The 24,848-nt window shown below is 48.4% G+C and overlaps 1 protein-coding gene across 5 annotated transcripts in view; it reads right to left on the bottom strand.

Moving 5' to 3' along the window:
• The window catches only part of LOC139057471 (transcription factor Sox-5-like), an 884,741-nt gene that overhangs the window by 284,965 nt on the left and 574,928 nt on the right, over positions 1 to 24,848 (bottom strand). The window contains exon 1 of one of the 5 annotated variants that reach the window (XM_070535792.1): positions 6,378 to 6,831. The exons of 3 other annotated variants lie outside the window; for them this stretch is intronic. In XM_070535792.1, coding sequence (XP_070391893.1) covers positions 6,378 to 6,388 — 11 coding nt within the window. In that variant the 5' untranslated portion in view covers positions 6,389 to 6,831. Of the gene's footprint in view, positions 1 to 6,377; positions 6,832 to 24,848 lie in introns of those variants that run through there. One more of the 5 variants, XM_070535793.1, reaches the window with a different exon arrangement.

Here is a 24,848-nt window from a genome sequence, read left to right as displayed (position 1 = left end):
GGGGAAGGGGAGACAAAAAGATAAAGTCCTTCATATACATACGAGCTGCCTATCTGCGATTAGCGCGATCACGTATACTTATGTACAAAAACTATAAGGATGACGTAGGGCCACTGGAGAAACATCAGGCAGTAAACTTTCATTGATCCTAACAATTGATTATTAGTTAAAACGAGCGGACAGTTCATTATGATGACGCTGTTTATATCTTTCCTGGTATTACTTCAAGGAACTCCAACGCGAAAGCTTTAATGCGGACGATATGCAACCCCGCACTGGATTTACATTATGGTCTACTATTTCTATGCGTTATGTACTCTGGAAACAAGAATCAGCTTTGGTGGACGTTCTAACAGCTGCGATAGAGAACAGCGCGCATATCCATTGTTCGAAATCCGTGTACATATAGCCCCTTTGAAGCACTTGTGACGCTTTAGAAGAGACTATCATTTACTATTGTTTCGCCGAAGACACAGCGTACTGTTCGAGGTAACTGAACGATAAATATGAAAGTGCAAGGTTTCTTTACATAACACGACGGTACTTCTTCTAATGGATTTCTTATGCACTTTGTATAAAGTCTCCTTGTATACGGAGTTCTTTTATTCATATACATGGCAACCAATGTTTAGCGTAACAGCGTTACACAAAGGAAGACTTTTACTCTTGCACCAACGGGGTGAATTGAAACATAGCATACACGGTTGGCGAATGCAGCCAGACGAAAAAAATAATAATGATAAAAAAACAGTCAGTGATGTAAACACGAAGACTCCCCCATGAAGGTAATGAAATATTCCCCGCTGTTCCCCTTGCACACGAAGTTACTGCCCTTATACGCAATCTTCAAACTCCAGTCACCAGGCGTGTACTTCTCTACGCCTGTTTGGTGGCGTTAGATGGGAATACGGGTTGGGAATACCTCGAAGTTGCACAGCTAATTCATATGGTGCTCATTTAGACTTCCACAAGGTTTTGATAGCATGTCACACGATACATGGTACAGAAATCACGAGCCTAGCTTTGTCCGTTTCTGACGGTCCTAAGTAAAAAAAAAAAAAAGGGAGGGGGGGGGGTATATTTGTAGCATAGTACACGAAATATTTTACTGACTGTTCTCAAACCAAGTTCCTCGTGGCCAAGCGAAAGCTGCACACTTTAAGCGCGGCTGTACAGGGTACACGTGCCACCATTTCAACTGTCTAGGATTTGCACAGCATGAGTTAAGTTTGTCGGATAACGTGTTTAAAATTTTACGAGATCTGTTTCCTGCATTTATACCACACAACTAAGGCTCAGGCAATATCTAGCTACATTTGGAGGCAGTCGATTCTCACTCAGAAGCACACTCGCTCAGCGACCGGATTGGAGTGAAAGTGTGGGCTTGTTGTTCATCACACTGTGGTGTCGTGTACAATAGTCGATTACCCGAGCGATATACGGTTAACTGGTCTCTGCAGATTTTTTTTTTCCATTCCAGAATCGCCCGTCGTGCGGCCTAGGTTTATTAAGGTACATAACAGTTTAGCTTGAATGCATAACACGTATTTCCAAGCGAGCGGTCGTCAGTGGTAGCATAATGTTCCAGTCGCTATCAATAGGCCCGGCGAATTGTCGCGGCTTGAACAAACCAATGACTTTCGAGACCTCCGTCGAATCGCATTTCCGAGCTGCAAATACTTATCCGAAGCATGAACCGGTTTTGGAATGTCGTCCTTTAAGACTGAGCCTGTCTATTACAAGCGCAGTTTAGCATACCAAATATACTCGGCCGTTTGCGTGCACCTTCAAGGTGCACGCCTCTTATCAACTTCGGCGTAAATATCCGAAAGGCGTTTCTTGCAGCTCTATAGTCGAGCCTGAGTAAGTGTTGCGCAAGCTACGATGATCACGTGCTCACAATTCAAATCAGAAGCAGTGTTCACTGTTTCCACAAAGCAGATTTAGACGTACTGCTATAAACTACTCTGCGGGCGCTATGCACATTCGCAGAATTGTATAAAGCGCATACTTGGGGTTATGAAGGAATAACGTTTTAGCGGACGGTGCTCCGTTTGACATTTGCTTTTTACGTACACAGTGTAAAGCAAAAATAAAAAAAGTTTTTTACTCTCCATACACTGTAAAGTAATTTACACCCTTAAAAGTCAAAAAGTGTGTAAATGTCTCTATAACTCACACCCTTGGGGTGTTATCTATTTAACGGACACCCTAAGGGTGCGAGTCATAGACACATTTGCACCCTTTTCCACTTTTTAGGGTGTAAATTAATTTACAGTGTAGAGCGCCGATTTTTGCTGCAATATGTGTAACATGGAACACAATATGTGCAGCGCGTAGTGTAGGTATATGTCAAACGCAGCGTATTTTTATACAGAGGATATATCGCCTCTTCTTAAGGCATACCGTTACTGATTACGTGCCCGGACAAACAAACGCTGTCGATGACGCGCAGGAATGACTGCATCTGGACGCTGCAAATAATGACACAGGAAACAAATACTTCCGAATCGGTGCATACGTTCTTGCATATCTTCACTTAATTCTCACATTTGTTCTGATTACAAAGCTAGGAGACGAGAAACCGCACCAGACACTGTACTGAGCACGAAATTATGCTGTCCGCAGCATTTGATGAACTCACTTTATGGTAGAAGTGGGAAAATTGTAGAATCGTAAACAATCTGCGAACCATGCCTCTGCCCCTCGGCTCACGGTATCAAATTGTAATTTCGAAAATAACCCCTTATTTTCTGCGTGGTGTTTTTGTTCTTGCCCTACAGCTTTCGAAGCAATGCGAATATGCGAAACAGTGCGTAGATAAAAACGAACATAAACGCCTCGCCTTGTGACGGTGACTAAATTTAGCGGAAAAATCGAGACATATGAAAGACGGTCTTGTTCCAACATTACCAGTTGGACTCTAGACCATTTTCGGTAACGAAGATCCTTGGACCATGGCCGTACGCGTATATGGCACAGAAATCCACGAAAGCGCTGTTGAAATACCTGTGCATACTCGCTGTGCATAATCGGTCCGAACATACAAATGTGCTCGAAACTGTGCTCTCTCTCTCTCTTTCTTCATCCCCATACCCCTTCCCCCAGTGCAGAGTAGCAAACCGCAAACCGTTCGTCTGTTAACCTTCCTGCCTTTCCTGTCTTCTCTATCTCTCTCTACGCGTTTCGCTGTTTATCATTGGCTCAACGTTCCAGCATTGCTCAATTGGCCGGTCAAGGTGATAAGAATGCAACAGGATCGACTAACAACATTGGCTGCAATGCACATATGAACGCGTATCAGTGCCTCATCCACACGCAGGAATCAGCGGTGCTCAAAGGCCGTCTCTGATCAGCACGAGGCAGACCCTCACATTTTGGCTCGAAGCTGTATACTCGAAATTCGCGGGGCCCGGCAAGAGAGGTCGGCACCAGCGGCGGAGACGAGAGGCATGCGCGTGTGTGATGCGCTTGGCCCCGCGACAGGGTGCCAGCGAATTCGCTGCACATGGCGCCATCGGGAGGACGGAAGGGGGACTTGCCTAACTGCCACCACTATACCACGGCCAGCGGAAGCCAGTGAAACATCCACAGCGTCGCCCCCGCGCCCTCCCGTCCACCTCCTGCGGTCGACCGACCCCTTCCCCCGCCCCCTCTACATCCACAGCTACCGCCGGTCGGGGCTTCCCCTGGTTGCGCAAAATGCGCGCTCTCAATCGGGCCGGCACGCAAAACATGTCTGCGGTGAGCTTTGGGCTCTGCGCCTGTAAACGTACAGAGTGCACGCGAACAGCGCAGTCGTGGGGTGCAACGAAGCTCACTTTCTGAAGAACAGGTGCGGCGCATTGGCTACGCGTTCCCTCACAGCGTGTCCGCATATTGCTCGACCGATCTCGCGCTCCTGTCGTAAAAGTCTTGTTTATCTCGGCTCCATGAGCGAATGTATACGTGGGGAGCGAAAATAACGACCCTGCAAGAACTGCCCACATTGGAGTGGAGCGCTTCGGCGTTAAAACGAAGGAGTTGCCGGAAAGCACGAAGACGATCATTCGGACCGAGGAGCGTGGGAACGAGCTGCGTTTCAGCAATTTTGCCCCTGAAGTTGCTTGTGCGCTTGCACGTAGTGTGTGCGTTTTGTACACAGGATGCGTCTCTTGCAATGCGCGTCTTGCTGCCGTCACAACGCTGTTACGCTGATATTAGGCTGGACAAGGACGACGACTCGCAGTTAATACTCCTGCGGGGAGCATAGCAGCATTTCACTGTAGATAGCTATTACATGCAGTTCTGCATCATTTCTAATGCGCATGTCGTCGCGTTTCTGTCGCAGGGCGTTGAACACTAGTATATAGTGCTCAACTAGTGTAAACTAGTTAAACAAGTGTATACTAGTGTAAACTTTGCCACACTATAGGGTGGCTCACTTTACAGGAATGAACAAGTTGCGTAAAATATCCTACACATTTAAAAAGAAAAGTCTGCAGTGCGAACTCCGTGGAACGCCACCACTCTAGTGGGGTTGTGACCAAAATTCGACGCTAATCGGCTACAGTGTAGCATTCAATTAAGCACCTACGCTGAATTTCTAATTTTGAAAAAAAAAATTATTTCATTATCAGTCGAAACACGTGATAACACTAGGACAGATTCGTTGTCTATTATGCAAAAAGAAGCTAAGCTTTCCCAATCAGCGCGGGACCGTTCGTTACAGTGTTCCGAATGCACACGGCAAAGCAGAGGCATCACTGGTCCAGCACGATGCGATGGCGGCGGACTGAGGAATGTTGGCGCAAGCGAAGGAGTAAATAGCGGTCGCGCGCACACAAGCGACATAGGTTTCCACGATGAACAATCCAGATAGACGCGGTATGACACGTCGTCCTTGTCGCCCTGCGCGGTTTTCCCTTCGACGCCAACGGTTGCCTCTTCGACGTAATCCCTTGCTGAGATGTAAATGAGCAAAGCTGAACACAGACGATAAAGGGCGACGCTGTTGCCCGAAGCCTGTATAGCGCTCCAAATGTTATCAGTGACTCGCTAGGTGATGAAAGGCTTCGCCTATAGCTGAACAGGCGCGAATGTCACGTTAAAATGATATTCCATTTCTAACTAACATTCCGATCGAACATAACCGTTTAACCCGGACATTTTTATGAGCAGCGGTATACGCTTGCGAGCCATACTAATATGAACAGTGCATGATATGGCAAGTCGCACGTTAGAAGCCGCTATATATGTAAATGCACATGCAGTGGACATCGGTACTGCCCGAACCACGAATACAAAGTACGCGACCACCCACGGACCGGATGACCAGATAGATTCGTTACGAAACGTTACGAAAGTGAATTAGCTGAAAGCAAGCCAAAAACACCTAACATTGAGTGATAGAAGCGACACGTATACTTGTAAGCGAGGCACCTGACACCGTTCTGAAATGTATTCGGATATGGAACAGCGTGCACCATGCAGCTGCAGGGAATCAAAATGGAATATCAGTAACATGACTGTTCCGTGGCTTTCTATTCGCATGCTACGCGTCAATACGGTCCTCAGGCTGATGAGTGCCTAGGCAGCGATGAACCAGTTCTCGAAGACAGAAGTACGCTGTACTAAAATACAGGCGTCAACTACACTAGTTATAAATAAACGTATTTCATGTCTATCAATGCGATTACCTCTTAAAATGCTATTGCGTTCGCGACTTCACAAAACGCACCTGCCTGCCTATCCATGTACACGAGCAGCCATACAGAACACGAGCACTGCAGCAAATCGTTCTGGCTTCGTCGGACTATTGTGCTAATGCATTTGGCCACTCACACGTTGCACCAATACAAAACAGCCAAAATATTCGCACAGTTGGATTTGGAGCTTTTGGAAGTCCACTCTCGGACACAACAACCAGAGACACGTTCTTCCTGCACAAGCGCGCAATGCACTGCGACCAGACCAGCACGATCAGGGTGAATAACAACGCGTATCGCAGCAAGCTTAGGTAGGTGGTGCAAAGTGTGTGCGTCGAACGGAAATTCTGCTGGAGTCGACGCATCCCAAAACACACTGCACCCCTCCCCCTCTTCGCGCCTTCCCTCCGCGCCGCCCATTCCCGCCCAAGCAGCGCGAAACAGAAACGAAACCTAGAGCTACCTAAGCGAGTAACGTCCACAGTGATACAATGGACAAGGTGCATTAATTCGCGCGGCTCACGGTGCGAAAATGAGAACCGACCGGCGCACGCCGCTACGGTCCGGCGGCCACCAACCAATTGCACGCGGCGCCGAGAGCGGACAGCGAGGCTGCATGCACGCATGCATGCGGCGCGCGCGCGCGCACGAGCCAAGTGCGGCCGGCGGTCAGGAGGTGGTAGCACTCACAGAATGACCATTGAAGCACGCCGGGATCCGGTCGTGGCGGTGGTGGACTGGAGGCGGTCGTTGTCGGTGGCGGGACACAACACAGTCAGCCGGCGGCAGTGTGCAGTACGGGGACAACGAACGCGGCCTGGGTCCCCCTTTTTTTGGACACCGATGTGGCGGGCGCAAGCGCGCGACGGCCTCGGGGCCCAAGCACCGGAGAGCAAACACACACAGCACTGGCGTCACCCACGGGCTCTGTGCGAAGACGAAGACACGCCGAACAAGGGGTTGTTGTCGGTGGCGAGCGAAGGGGAAGAAGAGTGGAGCGTGTGCCGGCTGCTGCAGCAGGCGCGGCGGCGGGCCCTCTCTAGCGGCGGCTGCGGCTGCAACGGCGCGGCGCGGGCGAGACGGTGATGGAGGGCACGGGCATCGGCTCCGGAGAATGGGCCGCCTGCGACACTTTGTCTCGCGCTCACAATGCGCGCCGCGAACAAGCGCCCGACGGGAGCGCGCCGCCGCGGAAGCGCTCAACGTGGGGGGCGGGTCCGAGCGCGCCCATTGGAGGCGGCCGGCCGTGACGTCACAAAAGCTTGCTCGCAGGGGCGGGGTCGTCGGGGAGGCGCGGGGAAACGCACGTGACGCGCCGCGGCGTTCCGCACAGGCTACATGCGCACGCGCGAAACGGCGCGCATGGGGGCCGCGCGCGCGCGCGCGTTCGAGCGCTTTCGCAGACGCGGTGGCCGATGGGCGAAGGACAGCGATGCCGGCGGAAACAAAAACGCCATCCAAAGTCTACGTTTCACCGGAGACTGGTGTGGAAGATCGAAACCGCTTACTGACTCACCGCAGTTGCGCTTTAGTTGGGACAGTACACGTGTGACCCCGTGTGTTTAGGATTGTTTTGCTGCAGACCTACACTAATGTGCTTTACCTGTACTTCCCGTTTAGCAGTGTTTGGCGCTCGGCAACAAGGGGCCGAACCCACAAAGCTTCTCCTTCGTAAGTGCTCTTTGTCATCGACAGGCCGCCTTCTCTAATCATATGTCCAACATCAGGATTGGCCGGAACTTTCACTTACGAGCAGTTTAGCGTGAGAGGTTTTTGTGAATTGGGCCAAGGTGTTGGTTGCTCCAGGAGGCATTTCAACGACAAGCTTGCAGGGTTGCTGTATGACTTAGCTTATAGATTTAATTTTTCTTACTTATCAAAGGCTACCTCAAATCACTTATTTAGCGCTTGTATGATCTCACTTAGGAGTAGATTAAGTGAGATGAATAAATTAGGTTCTTGCCTTTGTGCTATATGGGTCCAAAACTCTGAACTGAAGCTTACATGGATTCAATGTTTAATGAGGACTCAAATAAAATTTACCACTGCGCAGTTTTTTTTTCATAATCAACCGCCCATTATAGTCAATGCGGGCAACAGAAATATAACGAAATTGCTAGAGAACCGCCGAAAGACGTTTACATAATTCATATATTGCTCATGCTAATACAATCCTGTTCGTATTTTCGTATCGACTCTATTCTCGCACTTCTTACAATGACACAAGTGCCGCTCGTCTCTTCTACACAGAGCAGCCATATGCCACTGAGCAAAGTGCATGAGAGAGAGCCATTGATTTAATGATACCGGCCCTGGATCTCGCGACAGGTACAACAGAGAACACAGGGACGGTGAAGATGTTTTTCTTTTCTGCCTCAAACTTGTAGACAAGAAATTGTTCATGTTGTAGAGAAACACACAAGCATAATAAAGAATGATTAAATAAATAAGTCGTGCACATGTTAAAGCAAAGAGGCGCCTTCCGGTTTACCATGTTTTATGTTTAATGTATTTTAGTTAGTGTCTGCAACATTAGATCATTAGATAAAGAGCTTTTCTTTTTTGCCTTTTGTGTAATTGCTTGCTCCTGCTTCCAGTGAAGGCGACAGTATGGAAGGTTTTTTGTCGCAAGGGTATTCGGCGATCTTAGCGGAAAAACGGGAGATCATCATTATCGTGAAAACATCGGCTGTATCTGAATATTCATTTTCGGGCAGGAACAATTCCAAGGACGGAAATTAATTGAAGACACATCAGGCGTACATGTCGCCTTTTTAAGTACCGTCACTTTGTCTCAAGCACCATTCTCGCTCGAAAAATATAATAATAATAAATAAATAAGAAAATGATAGGCTCATGTGGTATCACGTGACATTTCGTGCCGCGTAATCCTAAAAATTCCAGTTAGATTTGTGCTCTCAATTGCCTCATTTCGAAGGGTTCACCGTGGAGAAGTCTTCGGAGACTTACAGGTGCGCTTTAATTAACTTACAAGCTGCGTCATTTCAGCGTAAGTTACCGATATTTTGCGCTAATACGGTTGATTATTCTGCTGACTGCATAGTAACCGAAACCGCCACTACTTAGTTAAATGAGCGTTAGTCTTCTCTTCGCTGGTGACATGAAGTAAACGAAGTATTGTAGTGGTACAAAGCACTAAGAAATTGACAGAGGAAAAAAGAAAAAAAAGTCGCTTTTCAAGGTAGCTGTACTTTTTTTTTTAATAATTATAACGTCGACAATGCAAGCTAGCTCCGCTTAAGTAACTGAGAGCGAGGTCGGGAACCAACATTATTTGCCATCCATCGAATCTACTGACGCAGCTGTGTTAAAGCTCAATCCAAATATGAGTGAATTAGCATTTTGGAGATCTGCCTAAAAAAAAAAGAAGTGTTTCTACGTGAGACAAATAGCTGAGCACAGACGTATATATACCTTTGAGTGCCGAGATACTTTTTTTTTTATCTCACTAGAGCCATTAATTTCCCAGTGCCTATACTACGAATGCTGCCTTATGCGCTACATAAGAGAAGAACACATAATAATAATAACAACAAAAATATGTGGCATTCGCCATTGCTGGCGGAACAAGATCGAAATCAAAGCGTCTGGCGCGCAAACATCCGAATATACGGATAACTCGTTATCAGCCACAGTGCTTAGCAATTCTGTGATCGCAGAAAAGATGCTGAAAATGTGTGACCTGTGCAATCTCGACTCCGATACTGTAAAATTAATGATTTTAGCTCCAATGTAATGGGGATTAGGAAAAAAATAAACAAGGAATAAGGTACAGTACGTGCACGCTGAGAGGGCATAGGGTATCACGACGGCTCGGCAAAGGATTATAACGTGTTGCAATATTGTTTAAAAAAAAATTAAGTTATGGGGTTTTACGTGCCAAAACCACTTTCTGATTATGAGGCACGCCGTAGTGGAGGACTCCGGAAATTTCGACCACCTGGGGTTCTTTAACGTGCACCTAAAGCTAAGTACACGGGTGTTTTCGCATTTCGCCCCCATAGAAATGCGGCCGCCGTGGCCGGGATTCGATCCCGCGACCTCGTGCTCAGCAGCCTAACACCATAGCCACTGAGCAACCGCGGCGGGTGCAATATTGTTAGACCATGTTTCTTGTAAAGAAAGAAATAAAGAAAAAAAGAACGGCACGATATAAGTAATCATAAATAACACGCTTTGTCAAGGCTTCCATTTAGAGAACCTCATCCGTGATTGGCTTCGCGAAAACAGCTTTGTCATGCTCCGAATCTCGTTGACAAGTATGCACGACATATACGCCGGTCTTGTGCGAATTGCATTGCGTAGGTTTAGAATATGCCACAGTGTCGATAAAGACGATGAGCGAAACGAGAACAAGGTGAGAAGCAGAAGCCAACGTTTCGACAAGTGGTCTTGTCTTCTTCCAGGCATGAGCAAAACACATGCTCGTTTTGCTCATCGTCTTGAATTTCCATCTCCCACCTTCCCCGTGTTTTCCCAGTATCGATGTATGGGTCACGTCAGCCATCGCCATTGCTTAGTGGAATATAGTATGTACCACATGCCACGAGAGCGATTTGTGAAAGGGGAAACAAGCGCTGCAAGCGCGGTCTGTGTTACAGTGTGGATCCCTTGTTTTTTTTTTATTTTCACTGAATTCAGCTCACATTTCATTTACAAAACGTATACTTAATGAACATTCAGAACCGAAAGGCACATGATCCTCACAGAGTGAGTGTTCTGAAAGCCTTCCCTCGTTCGCAGGTTGGTCTTAAACACCACTCGCATGGAATATTGCGCCGTGTTGTTTCTATACGTTGTGTGTGTGTGTGAGACAGAGAGAGAGAGAGAGAGATAGAGAGAGAAATCTGTCGTTTCAATGGGAAATAGCATGCAAATGTAAATTAGTGCCGCAGAGCGGAAGCATGCGTGCAATACAAGTAAGCAAACAGAAGATACCGCAACTAAACTACGCCAGTTGTCACCGACAACAATGCGCGACAACGACTTAACTAAAAAAAAAAGTCGTGTTTTACAACGTTCGCATCGACGCTTTAAACCACAGCTGAAATCGGAAGCCGCAATACATAGCTGCGATAGAACGACATGTACTACGGTGCATGGGGGGAGAAAAAAAAAAGAAACATGCTGAAAGTGGGCCGATGTGCTATCATGCCACGTGCACGCACAGCCGTCGCGAACGAAGTGGAATGCGTCCGCACGCCTCTGGAAGCGCAACAAAAAATATTTAATGTGCAAGGAAGATTGAACGAACGAACGAGCGAAGGAACGAACGAACGAACAAACGAACGCAAAATGTGCCGTCAGTCGGATTTGATTTCGTCAGTGGTGGCGACTGCTGGTCTATAGCAACGGCCTAACGACCACTGGCCTGACGTAACGGTCAGTGTAAGTTGACGTAGGCCGCGTCATTGCGAGCAGTGTACACGTATACATGCCAGAGAGCACCGTTTTCTTTCCTTCATGCGGCGACAATATGCCAGGGCCCATGACCTCTGTTGCGATGCCCACTGTGGATTTACATAGATGGCGAAGGTGAGCCAAGCAGTGTTAAACTTATCGCCTAAAAATTGTACTCAGCAGGAACAAAGGGCGATCTCCTTTGAAAGCTTGTCTCTCGCATTGCCAACGGTCCCGAGCGTCAGTCGTGGCCTGCCTGCGAACGTCTGCTTCATTATAGAAATATCGGGCGGAGTATATGTGTATACACGTGTCATGTGTCGTCGCCGCACGAGACATATATTTACGCGCCTTCTGCGTGAGCAAACCATGTACGAGTCCCAATGAATGCCATGCAGCGTAGGTGAAACGAAATTGCACATTGCAGCAGTAAAACAAACAAACCGGATGCTGCGGTGTCGAAACTCCGCGCGCGCGCGCTGGGAAATTCTAGCGTGCCAAGCTAGGCTAGCATTGATGTATGCGTGAACCTTCTCATTTATCTGTTAAATTATTTAATTCTTCAGAATCGATCGCAATACCTGCAGGCATAATGGTTAGACGCATAGACGTAAGAATGTTGTGTGTCAAATGTCCAAGTGTTGTCCTATATAGTGACAGTAGAGCGTCAGCAGAGAGAGAGAGAGAGAGAGAAATAGAGATTGCGAGGGAGAGAGATAAGTGAGAGCACAGTGCATCTATATGCAAATACATAAATTTGGCTGATAAAAAACGAATACGACGAATACCTAGACTTCTCTATTGCGACAGTATAAGTTGGTTACAAACCATGGCAAAAATTGGGAAGACACCATTGATGACTATCATTGTAAGGGACTAAAACGAACGAACGAATGTCTTCCTTGTCGAGTCCGACCCCCAGCCAACCACGAAAATGGGCGAAAGAGGCAAAGAAAACTATTTCATTTAAAACAGTCATTCATATATCGATCGGGGCTGACGTACAGCAGCATTGGTCTCCAAGGCACGCCGCATACCCGCGCAGAACCGTACACGCGCATGTAAACAGGAGCGCCGGATATCGCACACATATACTACGCGCTTTGGCGCGCGGCCCAGGCGAAATGTGCGGGTATATACCACCGAGGCAGCATTTTATACGTTTACGGTCTCCTCCGCGAGATCAACACCTCGACCCCTCTCCCTCTGCTTGCATCGAGAACGACGGGGGAGTCACTGGCGCTCTGGGTGCAGCAGATACGTACATGCACGTTCAGTTGCAGGGGCAGAACTGGTTGCAGCGGCCCGGCGAAAAGCTTGCCGGCCAAAGAGATCGCAATTACGAAAGAAGAGCACCCGGCCACGCACCGTGCGCGTCCAATGCGCGGCCGTGTAAGAGTGGTGAGCGCAGACCACACGCGCCGGAGCTCAGAGCGGGGCTGCACGACTTTCGGCGGGATTGATTGGCAGTCGTGAAGCTCGTTAGCACGCTGCTGTTAGCATCCCCTCCCCCACCCCCTTTCTTTTCTCAGCTTCAACACCCCTCTCCCGAATCCATACAGCCGTTTGTATTCTTCGAGCTTCGTCATGGGTATATGGGTGCGCGTTTAATGCACACACGCACTTTGCCAGGTAATACTGGAGCGGTGCAGGGCGATATTATACGTAGCCGACGATGCACAGCTCATTCTTGATTCGAGCAGCAATGCATTGCATTCGGCATTCGTATACGTACGCGCGTATTTGAATTCCTGCGTCGTATATACGAGTATATATATATTGTAATGAAGCAGACGCGCCCCTGTGTATGTGCCGTCTGAAGAGGAAGACGAAGGGCCGTGCCGTGATCTCGAGCGACCCCGTGCTTCGGACAGCCCTTGCAGTGCCTTGTTTTGCCTAGCGTTCCACAACGTCGTGAACGAGAATAAACCTCATCGCATTTGGTGGAGGTTGCTGAGATCCTTCGCCTCGTCCTGGAGCTCCGCACTCGAACCCTGCCAACAAGATCGCCTTGCACTATGCCTGATCCCGCCACCTCGTTGCCCGCCCCACCGGCTGCCACTGTCATCTGCGCCGGCGTCCCTCGTCAGCGCGACCCACCCATTTTCAGTGGGACCGCCGAACACGACGTGGAAGACTGGCTCTCATCGTACGAACGTGTAAGTGCCCATAACCGATGGGATGACCAGTCTAAGCTGACCAACGTGCCGTTCTACCTCGCCGACGTAGCCAAACTTTGGTTCTTCAACCACGAATCAGACTTTACAAGCTGGTCCGCCTTTAAGACTCTGTTTGCAGAGGTGTTTGATCGCCCAGCTGTGCGTACGCTACGCGCTGAACAGCGTCTACGCCAGCGCGCACAGCAGCCTGGAGAAACATTCCCCAGCTACATCGAGGATGTTCTCGATTTGTGCAAGCGGGCCAATCCCAGCATGTCAGAGGATGACAAGATCAAACACATCCTCAAGGGCATCGAGGACAGCGCATTCCAGATGTTGCTGGCCAAAGGCCCAACTAGCGTATCCGTCCTCATTAACCTCTGCCAGAGCTTTGACGAGCTGCGCCGCCAACGTTCCATCGCCCGCCAGAACATCCAGCACGCCGATTCCGTCTCCAGCATCGCGGTTTCTACCGAATTCACCAACTCGACCCTCTCGCAGCATATCAAAGATTTTATCCGTGAAGAGGTGGCCAGGCAGCTCTCGCTGCTGCCTCACAGTGATGCACCTACGGCAGCTTTGCCTCCAACGCTGCAGGAAGCCATCCGAAATCACATATCTGAAGCGCTTCCTGCAGCTCCTACAACCCCCCCACCCAACCCTATGAGTGTGCCGCTGGCCCATACCAACTTTGCCAACCACCCTACGTCGCTGCCGCTCAGTTATGCAGCCGTGGTTGCACGGCCACCTGCGCAGACCGCTTCCTTTCCATCGCCCATGAATCCGGCTTCATTTCAAGTTGCCCGACCGTCACCACACTTTTTTCGTCCCACCGAGACGTGGCGCACTCAAGACAACCGGCCTATCTGCTTCGCCTGCGGCATTGCTGGCCATGTGGTACGCTTCTGTCGCCGCCGCGCCTCAACTGCGTGTACCAGCTTTGACAGGCCCCGCTACGCACCACAATACACCGCCACGCCTCCATTATCACCGCGACGTCTCGACACTGATCGCCGGTTGGAAACTCGGCGTTCCCCTTCCCCTCGTCGGCGTTCGATTTCGCCCCTGCGTCGTCGAGTTCCCACTGAAGAGGGAAACTGACTGCTGCAGTTCCTGAGGCAAGAACTGCAAATACGTCGATTTTCTCAAGACCTCAATCTTCGCCGCAAAATGTAATTACCGTTTTTGTAGAGGGAGTACCAGCAGTGGCACTAGTCGATACCGGAGCAGCCGTTTCCGTCATTCACGAGGGCCTTTGCCGCAAGCTATGAAAAGTGACTACAGCTCGCTCTGGCCTGGTGCTCGCCACTGCCAGCGCGCAGCGAATCCACCCTTCAGCTGTATGCACGGCCCGTGTCGTCATCAACGACGTTCTGTACATAATCGAGTGTTTCGTGCTACCATCGTGCTCTCACGACCTCATCATTGGTTGGGATTTCCTGTCACGTCATCATGCTGTCATTGACTGTTCACGTGCAGAAGTGTCGCTTTTACCACTATGTGAATCACTGCCGACCAGCTCTCCTCACTTTGCCGACAAACTCACTGTTGATGCCGACACAACCGTACCTCCTGAGTCGTCGATGGCTGTTGTCTTGTCGTCTGATTCCGCATCTGACGCCACCGTAGTGTTCACGCCGTCCGATGTGTTTGCTCAACGCAAGGGCATTGTTCTTCCGTTTGCCGTGCTTACTGTAACCTCTGGCTCAACTGTGATGCTGGTCACCAACTACTACCAGTACCCGATCAGCCTACTGCGTGGAGAGACGGTAGGATACTTTCAAGCGGTCGACTACGTCGACGACTTCGATGTTCCTGCCGCCTCCCTCCGTCACCTTGACGCCATCGCTTCGGTCTCCGGCTCATCACCTTCAGTGGGTTTTGACAAGGCCATCGACCCTGCACTTTCCCCATCTCATCGCCGCCAACTTCTCGCTCTCCTTCACAAGTTTGTCTCTTCTTTCGACTGTCATCAGACGTCACTGGGCCGTGCCACCGGTGTTTCTCACATCATCGACACTGGTTCCCACTCCCCCTTGCGACAGCGCCCGTATCGTGTCTCCGCCGAAGAGCGCCGAATCATCACGGAGCACGTGGACGACATGCTTCAACGTAAAGTCATCCGTCCCTCTCAAAGTCCTTGGTCTTCACCTGTCGTATTGGTGAGGAAAAAAGATGGCTCCATTCGCTTTTGTGTCGACTACAGACGCCTAAACAAGATAACGAGGAAAGACGTTTATCCTCTGCCTCGAATCGATGACGCTCTCGACTGTTTACAAGGCGCAGAATACTTCAGTTCCTTGGATCTGCGCTCCGGGTACTGGCAAGTTCCCATGGCCAAGCCTGACCGTCCGAAAACCGCATTCGTTACACCCGATGGCCTCTACGAATTTAACGTCATGCCCTTCGGGTTGTGCAACGCGCCTGCTACTTTTGAGCGTATGATCGACACCATCCTTCGTGGCCACAAATGGAAGACCTGTTTATGTTACCTCGACGACATCGTCGTCTTCTCAACCGATTTTCCGACGCACCTCGCTCGCCTGCATGACATTCTGACCTGTCTCGCCTCTGCCGGTCTACAGCTTAACCTCAAAAAGTGCCGCTTTGCTGCAAGCAAGCTAACCATATTGGGTCACGTTATCTCAAAAGACGGCGTCCTCCCGGATCCAGACAAGCTCCGCGCTGTTGCAGAGTTCCCAAGGCCCACGTCTATCAAAACCCTCCGAAGTTTTATTGGCTTATGTTCTTATTTTCGTCGCTTCGTACGCAATTTCGCATCCATCATGGCGCCTTTGACAAGTTTACTTTCCGCCAGTAACGGCATAGCAGCATGGTCACCTGAATGTGATGCAGCATTTCAGCAATTGCGCCACTTGTTGACCTCACCACCGATTCTTCGCCACTACGACCCTGATGCTCCCACGGAAGTCCATACTGACGCCAGCGGAGTTGGCCTTGGCGCGGTCTTAGCGCAACGGAAAGCTGGCTATGATGAATACGTCGTCGCTTATGCGAGCCGTACTCTAAAGAAAGCAGAATTAAATTACTCCGTCACAGAAAAGGAGTGTCTAGCGATCATCTGGGCATTAAGCAAGTTTCGCCCATACCTTTACGGCCGTTCTTTCGCCGTTGTTACTGACCACCATGCCCTTTGTTGGCTTTCTTCCTTGAAAGACCCGTCTGGACGCTTGGGACGTTGGGCGCTTCGCTTGCAAGAGTACGACATCCGCGTCATGTACCGCTCTGGTCGCAAGCACTCCGACGCTGATGCGCTCTCTCGCTCCCCACTGACGCCTGATTTGGCGTCGTTGTCAGCTTCCTCGTCCACCCTGTCACCGTTCACCATCCCTGACATGCTCACAGAGCAGCGAAAGGACCCATCCCTTGCAATGTTACTCGACTACCTTGCTGCTCCGTCTGATGTCCCTTCGACACGAGCACTACGTCGCCAAGCAACCCACTTCTCAGTGCGGGACAACATTCTATATCGCCGAAACTACATGCCCGACGGACGCAAATGGCTCCTCGCTATACCTCGTCATATGCGCTCTGACGTCTGCGCGTCTTTTCACGCTGACCCCCTAAGCGCTCATGCCGGCGTCCTCAAAACTTACACAAGGTTGCGTCAGCGCTATTATTGGAGAGGCATGTACAACTTTGTGCAAAAGTACATTCAGTCTTGCACTACATGCCAACAAAGCAAAACACCTACACAGCGTTTCACAGGACCGTTGCAGCCGCTGCCATGCCCGTCTCGTCCGTTCGACCGCGTCGGCATCGACCTCTACGGCCCGTTTCCATGCAGCGGGCGTGGAAATCGGTGGATTATTGTCGGCGTAGATCACCTTACTCGCTACGCAGAGACTGCAGCACTGCCAGCAGCGACCGCCCGTGACGTTGGTTTTTTCATCCTTCGCAATTTTGTCCTTCGCCACGGTGCTCCCCGAGAATTACTGAGTGATAGGGGCCGTGTCTTCCTGTCGGAGGGCATCCAAGCCCTCCTCGCTGAGTGCAGGATAATTCATCGCAAATCGACCGCGTACCATCCCCAAACCAACGGTCTTACCGAGCGCTTCAATCGCACACTTGGCGACATGTTGCGGATGTATATTTCATCCGACCACTCCAACTGGGACACCGTACTCCCCTTTGTTACGTTCGCGTACAACACCGCGACGCAAGCCACCACCGGCTTTTCCCCCTGTTTTCTTGTGTATGGCCGTGAGCCATCATGCCCTTTGGACACCATACTGCCGTACCAACCTGACGCTACAGAGTATACTCCGCTTTCCGAAGTCGCCAAATATGCTGAAGATTGCCGTCAGCTGGCACGTGCCCTGACTAGTGAGACTCAAGAACGTCAAAAGACAAGACATGACCGTGCTCATCAACCACCGCCCAACTTTGTTCCTGGTTCACTTGTGTGGCTTTGGATACCAGCCAACATTCCTGGCCTTTCTTCCAAACTCCTGGCGCGTTATCACGGTCCATACCGTATAATCGAGGCCACTTCACCGGTCAACTACATCGTCGAGCCGCTCACCGTGTCACCAGACCTGCGTCGTCGTGGGCGAGAGACAGTACATGTCAACCGCCTGAAACCGTACTACGACCCGCTCATCTTCTCCGCGCCCTGAGTCGCCAGGATGGCTACGCTTAGCTCCCGGGGCATTGTAATGAAGCAGACGCGCCCCTGTGTATGTGCCGTCTGAAGAGGAAGACGAAGGGCCGTGCCGTGATCTCGAGCGACCCCGTGCTTCGGACAGCCCTTGCAGTGCCTTGTTTTGCCTAGCGTTCCACAACGTCGTGAACGAGAATAAACCTCATCGCAATATATATAGTCACGGAAACGATTAATAGCAGCGAGCCTCCGAAAGTGTTGTAAGCAGTTCGAAGCGCTCTAATCTGCATGCAGCAACTACCAACACAGGCGTCAGAGCTGGAAAAAAAAAGAAAGAAAGCAGCGTGTATGGAAGTCACAAGTGTTATAATAACAACGTAATCGCGGGTTAGAAGAATACTTCAGCAGAGTCTCACAACTTAGTTTGTCTTTATTTTTATTTATTTCTTTGGAGGGGGGGGGGTTACGTGCCAAAACCACTTTCTGATTATGAGGCACGCCGTATAGTGAACGACTCCGGACGTTTCGACCACCTGAAGTTCTTTAACGTGCACCTAAATCTGAGTACACGGATGTTTTCGCATTTCTCCCCCATCGAAATGCGGCCGCCGTGGCCTATAGTTTGTCTCTCTTAAAAGTGTTAATAATATATGTGTATGTGACAAGCTTATGTACTAGTGAATATGTGGCATATTACGCCTCAAAAGTTAAATTGAGACGCTCGGACGGAGAAATTGCCGCCATGCCTTTGCAAGGCTAGATCCGTCTGCAACTAGCACCCTCCTCCCTCCCTTACGTATACACCCGTGAGAAAAAGTACACGGACCACAGGGTCACCGAAAAAAACTAAATTTCACTGTAATTAACATGCATAAAGTAAAATTGACGAGTACACTGGGAAGTTCGCAATGCCAAGTTTGGACTGCAGTCCTCAATTTCAAGTTGCATTCAGAGGCAGAGGAAAAAAAAATTGGCTTTATCGCGCAATCCTTGGTACGTATACTTTTGCTCAGGGGTGTACGACACGAATGAATGCAAACAGGGCTGGGAAAGGTGCCGACAAAGACACAGATGTTTCTTCCTCGGTTGCATACGACGGTGCCCTATAGCAGCTTCAGCAGTCGGGCTATTAGCCCCGAGAACGAACACGAGCGGCGTTGCGAGCGCCGCTCGCGTGACGTCAGGGCACGGACTCGCGCCTGTCGTCTGCTACAGTTCGGGCGTTGTCCGGGCGCTTTCTGCGGTGTTTTCGTTTGTTCGCCCTCGTTCTCTCTGCTTGTATACTTATGGTGGTCGTCTCAAATATATTTTTACGACGTCTTCCTTTGCGAACATTTATTCAAAGAGCTAGTTTCTTAGACAACAATGCAGCTCTCGAAGGCAACGCTACAGTGCCAGCCGAAGCGACGCAGACCAGCCCATTGCGGGTTTTTCATGCGCGGATAGACAATCGCAAAAGCATAGCCTATAGGAATCCAGTTATGATACCATACCTGCCGCGGTGCAACAAGTATGTCACAAAGCTGGCTATATATTACTTCTACGGCAGTTACGTTGATTTTATTCCGCTAAAATAGGTTTGCTCACAACGAGTAGTTCATGGTAGAATATCGAATTTTTGCATTTCCTCACAGAAACGCTCGGCAGTAGCACGGGGACTTAACTAATACTGGAGCTTAGGTTCTACACGCCTCACTTGCTTCTTTAACTGCCTGTCAACATTAGGCGGTTCTTCACGTGTTTATTTTTTTTAAGCGGCGGAAAGTTGAAGTAAAGTTAATGAAGGCTTACAGCTATTTACAGAGCACAAATAGGAATGTGCCAATATATATTTCCTTTCCCGTGTTACACGTTCAACTCACCTCTTTAGGGCGCGTTTGTTAATGAATAATAATGTAAGTTATGTTCCTCTTTTTTTGTCTATATTACCAAGTGTATATCATTTGTTTATTTCAATGCCGCAGTGTGTTTTGCATTGTTATTGTGGAAATATTTCACTGTTCTTTCATATATTGTATAACTGCAATGTTTTATGGCCACTGTTTAAATGTAGTTTATATGGCGCTTGATGTGTTACCCCATGCAGCCATATTGTACCTAAGGGGGTGAGGTTACCTCAAGCCGCGTCTGTGCGACTTTTTTCCCTCATCCACCTCCACTTACCACTCTTCTGTACATGTGTGTGTGTAAATGGAAACTATTAAATCAAATCAAACTCACTTGAGAAATTTACTGGTGCTTGCTGCTTGAGGAATATACATGTCGAATCTGTTTGGCGAACTGACACAGGCTGCTCGGCCCAATTTTTTTAGTGAAGTATGCCTGCTGGACCGCATCGCTGCAGCCAGAAAGAAGTCGAAGCGTCAATGATTAGTAGTATGGGACATATTGAAGATATCGAAATTCCCCCGGTGGAGGGTCAGAAATCAAGTGAAAGTATATGCAAGGCTTGTGGTGCTTTCTTTATGAATGTTTGCGATTGGATTGGAGCAAACTTAATTTGCCTGCAAGTTTCTCTTTTATGTACCGACGAAGCGAATAGTTATCCGTTTATATAATTGAATAACGCTGGATCGAGACATGGTGAGACAGAAGGTGCTTGAATTTTCCTTTTGTATACAGGAAATCTAAGCTGCGGTGTAGTAGCTCGAGAATACTTTAGCCATTCCAGTTGGCGCTGTAAAAAACATGCTTTATGGTTTTAATTCGAAGTTGTAGTGAACTGATGGGTTTCGCGAACATAGCGTGCCTCGCCATACGGACAGTCGATTGCTACCGTTACGTGATCAGGGGTGTGCCATATTGTCGATAAAGGCTACTGAGGGCCACTATGAAACATTTCATCACTTTCAATTGAGTGGCTCTCGATCTTAACAACGAAACTTTTCTCTCAGGTGATTGCTACTATGGTGTTTGTGAATTAACTATGTAAATACTCTACATGACGCGCCGTCGTGTTAGCAGCCATGAGCAATTCGTTTTTTGGAGGCCTGTTTCAGAGGGGGATGAAAGTAGCAGCAAACTTTTTCATAAGAAATGCGCACCTAACTATTTTTTACGCATTAATGAATGGCCATATTTGAATAGAACAACACACCAGAGTAATAGGAATCATGATGAGAGCTTCGCTGGGCAGTGTCTATCTAAAATGAGATAACATGTTGACGCCAATTACCAAATTTTTCTTCCACGTAAAATGCAATGCCTCTCATAGCTAAATACTAAAGGAATGTTAAATGTTTAGCGAAGCATCATACACAATTTCGCGCGTTGAATTTGCAGATATTCTTTTTTTAGTCACAATTTACCGATAGACACGGCGCATATATGCATTGCAAAACCTAGTCGACCCCTTTAACGCTACTTAGCTTGCGATATCCAAGCCGCAAAGTTTCTCGACTCACACGCTTTTGAAGAAGAAACTGTGGTTAAGGTATGGCAGCTGAAAGAAGCCGACGTATTCTTCAATACGTACGGCTCGAGCCACCAATACTCCAAGCATACACGAAGGGAACGAGCGCGCGCGGCAGCCGAGCGAGCCGGAGCGAGAGGCGTCCTGGCCGTGACGTCACTCGCGAGAGGGCGCCACTCCTAATTCTCGGGGCTAATAGTCGCAATGCTGCTGTTCTGCTATCCCAGTAAAGCACCGCTATAAGCGCTCTTTTGTGCCCAATGATGTGAGGCGCTCCCGTAGAGTACGCTCAAAATAAAGGAGGATCGAAAAAGAAATATTCGCCATCTTTCTTTTTTGTGCGTCTCTCTTTTCCATTATTTCCGAACGCTTCTCCCGCCTTCTCTGCAGAGCCCTATATAGGCGTCTAAGCACCGTGTATAACGCACGTCGCTGGAAGAAAAGAGAAACGGTGAAGGAAGGGAGAGGTGGGGTCGCAAGGGGTCAAGGCGGCCGAGAAGTGTTTAGGGCCCGTACATGGTCGCTCCGCCCGTCCGTTCCGCCCTCGCCCGGTCGCGAGCGGAAGCCCGAAAGGCGGAAGGTGTCGCAAAATTCGATGCACGCTCAATCCGCACGAGCGGAACGCACGCGCACTCCTATTGGGCGACGCGGCCTGTTGACAGCTGGCAACCGTTCGGCGGAGCAAAGGTGTTCAAGGTTGGCAACGACCTTTGACAGCAGACGACACTGGCGTATTTTTGCAGATGTGATTTCAATTTTCCGCGTTTCGGTGAAAATGCGACTCTAGGCTGCCACATTCTGTTCTGCAGCCATATGTGTTGCATTGGCACCGTCATCCTTCTTCGAAACATTGCACAGTCGTCTTATCTGCGCCACCTTTTACAGATGTATTGCAATCGCACCACGTCGCAGCACGCGACGTATTATCGGATGATTACTTTCAGTGCGCGCTGCCTTGGCTGGTTGAACAAAACCTCTCTAATTATCCAACGTGCTGCGTTCTGCGTCACGCGAAACTGATAGTGTCGCCGGAAGCGCGGTTTCTGTAGTGCTAGTGACAGCTAGCAAGAATACGGAACACACGCACATCTGTCGCGGAATGCATTTGCGTAGGTCGCCAAGACGCACCTTTTGACCACTGAGCACGCGTGTGAGGCTCCGAGTACAGCTTGCTGATACGCTTGCTCGTGCTTTTTTTTTCACTCTGCCAATTTAAGAGAGTGAAGCAGTTGGATGCATGGAATGCCTTTTCCTTAAATTATTTGCTCAGCGATCACTGAAGTTCTCACCGTGTGCAAAAAAAAGTTATGCATAAGTGGTTAACTTCATGCAGCAAGGAATTGAAGGTTAAGCAGTGAATGTACAATTCATTATGACTGGCTTAAAGCAATATATGTATGCATAGCAGTGACCTTCTGCAGATATATGCATACTCATGAGATATGTTTCCAAGGGGAGTACTTATTTGAAAGCATATAATTTACATTGCTCATAAGAAAACTTATTTTGAGTGAAATCAAACTATTGCATTCTTTCTTGCCAGCCTGGCTACCCAATATGTTGCCACCTTACTACTTAACATACCTAATTTAACATTTCAACAATGTACAAACATACCAAAGCGCACAAAATTAAGCACTACCTTGACAGGCATGCTCCCTCTCTCACCCATGGCACCAAACAAGGATGTTCGACTTGAGATTGTTTGATACTGTCGGCATCATACATGCGTGTTCTATTTTGATTGCTCTACATATAAAAAATAAGCTCTAATCAGGTTATATGAGTTAGCTGGGCATGAGCTGCATGTTGTTTATGTATTTATGAAGTAACAACCTTGCTAGCTCATGCACAGCCATATTTTAGGAAAATGAAAAATGCATAGCATAACACAAACAGCTGGCCAGTGCCTGTATTTATTTGAAAGCAAACCGACATTATCAAGTGTAGCTTAGCAGTGCGTTCAGTGACCTCTTGTGGTGTGAAAAGGTTGATGTAGCTAGTAGTTTTGTGTTTGTCTTTCTTACTTAGTTGCTGTTTTAACATGCACATGACAATGAAATGAAGGTGCGTAGGGCAGAAGACAGGGCCACACAAAAAGCGAGGAAACATTCATTGTCATTTTTTTATTTCCATAACAAACCAGCGAATAGTTCCTTAGGTTCAGTTTTGTGAATGATGCACAAGGTGTTCTGCGTAAAACTGAAAGATTGTAGTGCTCTATTCCCTATTCACTATTTGGGTAGCCAAATGAACGATACTCCCATTAGCACTGTGAGAGCACAGAAATTTGCAGTCAAGAGGCCGTAGTGGCTCAGCCTCTGTGCCAAATGTAAAATTGTTCCAAAAGAAAACATGCATACTGGTGAATTGGGTATACATTCACATCTACTATTCAAATCCACACATCACAAGTAATCTTTCATTCCTTGGCACATTTCTCACCATTGTACAGACTTTGTTTCAGCGCTCTGTGTGTGCAGTAATATAACTTGGTAAATCAAAGCTGCGGTTATTCAGTACACTGAAAGCAACTTTGCGTGTGGGTTAGATAATATAATGCTCCTACATATGGGTCAGCTTAGTATTATCAGCCGCTTTGTTTACTAGTTCACTGTTACGCCTGAACTATACGGTGCCACTGGACAATGCTGTATCCCTGCAGGCACGCTAGAACAGCTTGGATATGCACAAACAACCCTTTACATCGCACTTAAATTAAGGTGGTGTAGATTTGCTGTCACAATGTGCTTGTCAGCATAACTGCCAAGCATTCAAAGAAGTGTTTGAAATGTAAGGGTGGATGCTCAGGTTTGCAGGTGTGACGTTTTACATTTATAGTGCAAGGACACACCGATGAACAGGAAGGATACCACACAAATCCTCGTGTTGTGACCTCGCAGTCACAATGCAAGTAGTTTTCAGTGGTTTTCAGCTATAAACATGTGAAGCAATCTGTAAATTCAAAACTGTATTAAGTAAATTGAGACACCATGAAAAGCAACATAACCCTAAGGTGTACACATTTTTTTTTTTCACATCAGCTCTTTGCGGTGCAGGTCAAATATGTATACAAGCTATTTGTAAGAAGTAGGAAGCCTATCCAATATAAACAAGAAACTTACAGGCAAGGTAATCACAACAAACCAGCTGAGACGGTGGTACTATTCTACTTGTTTTCGTTTGTGATAGCACAAGTGTTCCCACTTGTGCTCAATGCGCACTCAATGCACTCAATGCGAAAATGACAGCCACTGTTGGCAGCTTGCATGCAAACACACATTCATGTGGTGGCATTGTTTATTTTGGTTACCTGGCCCAGGCAAGTAATGCGAATAGGAGAACAATTATCAAACATCATTAGCTTAGTAAGGCCCAAAATACTCAGTTGGGTAACTATTAATAGCACTAGTCGAGGGCATGCTTGAAAGGCACCATTAGCAGTCTGCACGTCAAAGCGCAGTCAAGTCGTCGCCACTGTTGGTGAAACGGCAGCACTCAATGCGAAAATGACAGCCACTGTTGGCAGCTTGCATGCAAACACA

The sequence above is a fragment of the Dermacentor albipictus genome, chromosome 3, assembly GCF_038994185.2.
Source record: "Dermacentor albipictus isolate Rhodes 1998 colony chromosome 3, USDA_Dalb.pri_finalv2, whole genome shotgun sequence".
Classification (NCBI taxonomy): domain Eukaryota; kingdom Metazoa; phylum Arthropoda; class Arachnida; order Ixodida; family Ixodidae; genus Dermacentor; species Dermacentor albipictus.
The sequence above is the reverse complement of the archived record's forward strand: the minus strand, read 5'-3'. Positions and strand labels throughout refer to the sequence as shown.